The following is a 6,207-nucleotide window of genomic DNA, read 5'->3' as shown; positions in this document are numbered from 1 at the left end:
TACTAAAATGTTAATTTTATTTCATTGTAACTTAAAACATTAAAAGTAATATATTTTGAAGTAAAATGTCAAAAAAAATCATATAATTTTTAAGGTAAAGAAAGAGAATGCAAAGAAATGTGTTTGTGGAAGGTTTCCTCAAGAGGGTGAGTATGGTTTTGCCCCTCTGATGTGTATTTTGGTGAGGGAATTGTCAGGCAAGACAATCACCAATTAATAAAGATTTGTGTATTTGACTTGATTCTTCAAATATCTTCTTAGATTTACTTAACAAATTTTATTTTTTCTGTTTGTTAATTCATTAATATTTGCTTTTATCATTCTATAGCTGTCACCGTGTTTCCCTCCTTTTGTTTTCCGTTGTCTTCTTTATTCAAATGCCTACTTCACTTATTTTCAATCTTTTGTTTGATATTTTAAATCTTTGAATGTATAAATTTGACTTTGAGTTCATCCACATAGTACTTAATAAATGAAATAATATTAAACTGGAGCTTGATACAAATGCAGCTTCCAGTGCACTGCTTATTTCAGTAGGTTTGGCATGGGGCCTAGAAACATGCATTCTTAACAATGTTCTCAGATCACACGTAGAAAATTCCTAGCATTATTATTGCTGTATATGCTCTCATTATCATTATTTTGGTAAATTTATTCTAATAAGAACATTGCACTTTGTCCCAAAATTATTCAGTTTTGTTTTAATAATCAAATGATTGTTTTTTGTTCATACTTCGATTATTAATATCTAGCTTTATTCTATTGAAATTAAAGATTACCTATAATATTTTCATATTCTCACCACCCATAATTAACTGTTGCTGATATTTTACCATACTTGCTTTCATTTTAAAGATAAAAAGCATTTTTACATATTTAAGTTCCCTTTAATCACTATCCTGTATCCTGTTCCATTTCCTCTTCCTCGTGTGTGCAAGTTTGGTATATTTCTAAAAGAATATTTCAAATATACATAAGAATGTATTAGAATACTGTTTGGCATGTATTAGGTTGGTGCAAAAGTAATTGTGGTTTTAGCCATTACTTTCAATGGCAATTCATTACTTTCAATGGCAAAAACCGCAATTACTTTTGCACCACCCTAATACTAATTGATGTAGCTTTTTAGATCTACATATATTAACATATTTAAAGCTCTTTTACCTCTGTATTTTATTAATTATATTAAACATACTATATTATTCCATTTCTCCATCAATGGATATAACATACCTGTATATATATATATTTTTCTTATCTTGAGATTTATTAAAGTATTTGTGACCTAATGAGTTTGAAATGCTGTTAAAAGTTCAAATCAGTGGTTCTTTGGTGGCTGCTTGGTAGAGGGTGGGGGTGGGGGAAGAATTTTTTGTGTGGTTTAACCTAGAGTTAGAAATATATAGATAAATTTGAAACTATTTCTTCTATTTTTCAAGTTCTCTTTCTCAGCATTGCTACATCTTTATTGCTCTTACTTAATCTGTAATGAAATTAGGTAAATATGTCAATGTTTTCCACTACTATTATGTGCCTGTCAATTTCTACCCATACTCTTCCCCAAAATACCTTTCTGTAGTGCATACTTACAAAAATCATCAGAAAATTCAAAATCTTATGAAAGTAGAAAATAAGAATTATTCATAATTTCAGCAAACAGTACCAACAGCCATTAACTTATTTGTGTATAGCCTTTCAGATTGTTTTACACATACAGTTTACATATACAACTAACTGTTCAAAATTGCTTTTAAAATAAAATATATTGTATTTTGATATTGGAACATATATTCTTATATAGTTTTAACTGTACAGAAATATACAAAGGCAAAATTGAAAATACTCTGTGATTTCCCTGTAACTACAGTTTAGTTCATGTATACCTTTAAAGACACTCTATATTTTCTTGTATGGTAATATTATGTGCTCGACTAATCTCATGTAAACAGATATTTAATATATTTAAATAACGTTTTAAATGCTACAGTGTATATACATTTTATACGTAAATATTTTTGCATCCTCATACGATTATTAGGCGAATTGTCTAGGTTAGGCATTTCTAAATAAAGGTGTAAACATTCAAAATGCTGATATAGACTTTCAAATTGCCCTATGGTTGTAACAATTCACACTTCAACTAGCCTGAGAGTGCATTTTTTTAGGGTCCCTGTCAACAAGAAGGTTTACCATTATTTTTTTTCCCTGCCAATATGATAAGCCAAACGTAGAATTTTATTGTTTTAACTTGAATTTTTTTTGATTGCTAGTGAAATTAATCATCCTTTTTTAAATGTCTATTGGCCATTTGCACTCCTTTTGTAAAATGCTTGCTCCTGCTCTGTCTTCTTCCCTTCCCCCACTGGGGTGTTCCTCTTTCTTTTTGCTTTGTCAGAGTTCTTTATTATTCATTTTTCGTCTTATACGTGGGATCGGTTCGATTCAGGCTTTCACCCTTTTACTGCCTTACAGATTGCTAATATACATTCTCCATTGGTCTTTTTATGTCGTTTACAGAAGCTGACTCTCTACCGCCTCCTTCTCTCCGTCCCACCCTCTCTGCCTCGCCTGCTCTGTACTGTTCTGTTCTCTTCTCTCTCTCTCCCTTTGTTTCTCTCTCTCCCTTTTTTTCTTTTCAGTGCAGAAGTTTTTAATTTTGACCGAGCCAAATCTATCAATCTAGGCCTGGCGCCGCGTCAGCAGAGGGGGCGGGGAGGCGAGCGCCGAACTGGGGGAGGGGAAGGGGCGGGGAGCAGCAGGCGGAGCGGCTGCCAGAGTTGCTGGGAGTGCGCGCGGTCGGATCACAAGGCGGCGGAGGAGGAGGCCCAGAGACCGGAGCGCGGAGACCTCAGCCCGCGGCTTACGCCCCGGCCTTTCTCCACCGGAGGACCAGGGAACCGCAGTCTTCATCAGAGAGGTACCGTGCTCCGCGCTCCCCGCCCGACCCGGCCCAGCCCGCTGCGGCGGCGCCTCCTTCCTTCCTCCTTCCCTCGCTCTCTCTCTTTCGCCCGCCCGCGCCTTCCCTGCCCGCCTGCGTCACCGCGGCCGCCATGGCTGAGAATGGCGAGAGCAGCGGCCCCCCGCGCCCCTCCCGCGGCCCTGCTGCGGCCCAAGGCTCCGCTGCTGCCCCGGCTGAGCCTAAAATCATCAAAGTCACTGTGAAGACTCCCAAAGAGAAAGAGGAGTTCGCGGTGCCCGAGAACAGCTCGGTTCAGCAGTTTAAGGAAGCGATTTCGAAACGCTTCAAATCCCAAACCGATCAGCTCGTGCTGATTTTTGCCGGAAAAATCTTAAAAGATCAAGATACCTTGATCCAGCATGGCATCCATGATGGGCTGACTGTTCACCTTGTCATCAAAAGCCAGAACCGACCTCAGGGCCAGTCCACGCAGCCTAGCAATGCCGCGGGAACTAACGCTACCTCGGCGTCGACTCCCAGGAGTAACTCCACACCTATTTCCACAAATAGCAACCCGTTTGGGTTGGGGAGCCTGGGAGGACTTGCAGGCCTTAGCAGCCTGGGCTTGAGCTCGACCAACTTCTCTGAGCTCCAGAGCCAGATGCAGCAGCAGCTCATGGCCAGCCCTGAGATGATGATCCAAATCATGGAAAATCCCTTTGTTCAGAGCATGCTTTCGAATCCCGATCTGATGAGGCAGCTCATTATGGCTAATCCACAGATGCAGCAATTGATTCAGAGAAACCCAGAAATCAGTCACCTGCTCAACAACCCAGATATAATGAGGCAGACACTCGAAATTGCCAGGAATCCAGCCATGATGCAAGAGATGATGAGAAATCAAGACCTGGCTCTTAGCAATCTAGAAAGCATCCCAGGTGGCTATAATGCTTTACGGCGCATGTACACTGACATTCAAGAGCCGATGCTGAATGCCGCACAAGAGCAGTTTGGGGGTAATCCATTTGCCTCCGTGGGGAGTAGTTCCTCCTCTGGGGAAGGTACGCAGCCTTCCCGCACAGAAAATCGCGATCCACTACCCAATCCATGGGCACCACCGCCAGCTACCCAGAGTTCTGCAACTACCAGCACGACCACGAGCACTGGTAGTGGGTCTGGCAATAGTTCCAGCAATGCTACTGGGAACACCGTTGCTGCCGCTAATTATGTCGCCAGCATCTTTAGTACCCCAGGCATGCAGAGCCTGCTGCAACAGATAACTGAAAACCCCCAGCTGATTCAGAATATGCTGTCGGCGCCCTACATGAGAAGCATGATGCAGTCGCTGAGCCAGAATCCAGATTTGGCTGCACAGATGATGCTGAATAGCCCTCTGTTTACTGCAAATCCTCAGCTGCAGGAGCAGATGCGGCCACAGCTCCCAGCCTTCCTGCAGCAGATGCAGAATCCAGACACACTGTCAGCCATGTCAAACCCAAGAGCAATGCAGGCTTTAATGCAGATCCAGCAGGGGCTACAGACATTAGCCACTGAAGCACCTGGCCTGATTCCAAGCTTCACTCCAGGTGTGGGGGTGGGGGTGCTGGGAACCGCTATAGGCCCTGTAGGCCCAGTCACCCCCCTAGGCCCCATAGGCCCTATAGTCCCTTTTACCCCCATAGGCCCCATTGGGCCCATAGGACCCACTGGCCCTGCAGGCCCCCCTGGCTCCACCGGCTCTGGTGGCCCCACTGGGCCTACTGTGTCCAGCGCTGCGCCCAGTGAAACCACGAGCCCTACATCAGAATCTGGACCCAACCAGCAGTTCATTCAGCAAATGGTGCAGGCTCTGGCTGGAGCAAATGCTCCACAGCTGCCGAATCCAGAAGTCAGATTTCAGCAACAACTGGAACAGCTCAACGCAATGGGGTTCTTAAACCGTGAAGCAAACTTGCAGGCCCTAATAGCAACAGGAGGCGACATCAATGCAGCCATTGAAAGGCTGCTGGGCTCCCAGCCATCGTAATCACATTTCTGTACCTGGATAAAAAATGTATCTTATTTTTGATAATGGCTCTTAAATCTTTAAACACACACACAAAATCGTTCTTTACTTTCATTTTGATTCTTTTAAATCTGTCTAGTTATCAGTCTAATATGATGCATTTTAAGATGGAGTCCCTCTCTCCTACTTCCCTCACTCCCTTTCTCCTTTGCTTATTTTTCCTTCCTTCCCTTCGTCTTGTCTCCCCCCTCCCTCCCTCTTTGTTTCCTTCTTTCCTTATTTCCTTTAGTTTCCTTCCTTACCCGTTTTGAATGGTGGGAATCAATGCTGTTTCACTCAAAAGTGTTGCATGCAAACACTTCTCTTTATTCTGCATTTATTGTGATTTTTGGAAACAAGTATCAACCTTCACAGTTGGGTGAACGAGTGTTGTCCTACAGATGTCCAATTTATTTGCATTTTTAAACATTAGCCTATGATAGTAATTTAATGTAGAATGAAGATATTAAAAACAGAAGCAAATTATTTGAAGCTCTCTAATTTGTGGTACGATATTGCTTATTGTGACTTTGGCATGTATTTTTGCTAGCAAAATGCTGTAAGATTTATACCATTCATTGATCTTTTTTGCTATATTTGTATACAGTACAGTAAGCACAGTTGGCACTGTACATCTAAAAATATTACAGTAGAATCTGAGTGTAATATGTGTAACCAAAATGAGAAAGAATACAAGAAATGTTTCTGGAGCTAGGTATGTCTCACAGTTTTGTAGAATCTTACAGCATCTTTGATAAACTTCTCAGTGAAAATGTTGGCTAGGCAAGTTCAGTTAAAATATAGTAGAAATGTTTATCCTGGTATCTCTAAGTATACATTTAATTGTACAGAAAATTTACAGTGTAACATTGTGTCAACATTTGCAGATTGACTGTATATGACCTTAATCTTTGTGCAGCCCGAAGGATCAGTGTAGTAATGCCAGGAAAGTGCTTTTTACCTAAGACTTCCTTTTCAGCTTCTCCCATAAAGAGACCCTAATATGCATTTTGATTTGTAATTGGAAATGTAACTTTCACTGAAAGTGTCATGTGATGTTTGCATTACTTTTAACTGCTATGTATAAAGGAAAGTGTATCTTTTGACTTCATCAGTTATTTCTCTTGTGCACAGAGAAAAATGCATTAAAAATGACTAAAAAAAATAAAAAATTAAAAAATGGATAAATCTTTTTCTTTTTGCCTTTTGGCCCTAGAATCGTGTTTAGGAGGGTTATCCCACCCCAACATTATATAAATCTTAT

At 41.0% G+C, this 6,207-nt stretch overlaps 1 protein-coding gene across 1 annotated transcript; it reads left to right on the top strand.

Moving 5' to 3' along the window:
* Positions 1–2,610: 2,610 nt before the first annotated feature.
* On the top strand, positions 2,611–6,127 carry UBQLN2 (ubiquilin 2). Its single transcript, XM_017882600.1, has one exon. It carries the CDS (start codon positions 3,051–3,053, stop codon positions 4,923–4,925), a length of 1,875 nt encoding a protein of 624 aa, XP_017738089.1. The 5' UTR covers positions 2,611–3,050; the 3' UTR covers positions 4,926–6,127.
* The last annotated feature ends 80 nt before the right edge of the window (positions 6,128–6,207 follow it).

This window comes from Rhinopithecus bieti, unplaced genomic scaffold (assembly GCF_001698545.2).
Source record: "Rhinopithecus bieti isolate Rb0 unplaced genomic scaffold, ASM169854v2 scaffold_1545, whole genome shotgun sequence".
NCBI lineage: Eukaryota > Metazoa > Chordata > Mammalia > Primates > Cercopithecidae > Rhinopithecus > Rhinopithecus bieti.
Note: the sequence above shows the minus strand (reverse complement) of the source record. Positions and strands in the feature narration are given on the sequence as shown.

What these genes read in the sequence shown, in the direction of transcription:
- UBQLN2 (XM_017882600.1), top strand. Translation starts at nt 3,051, where the DNA reads ATGGCTGAGAATGGCGAGAGCAGCGGCCCCCCGCGCCCCTCCCGCGGC.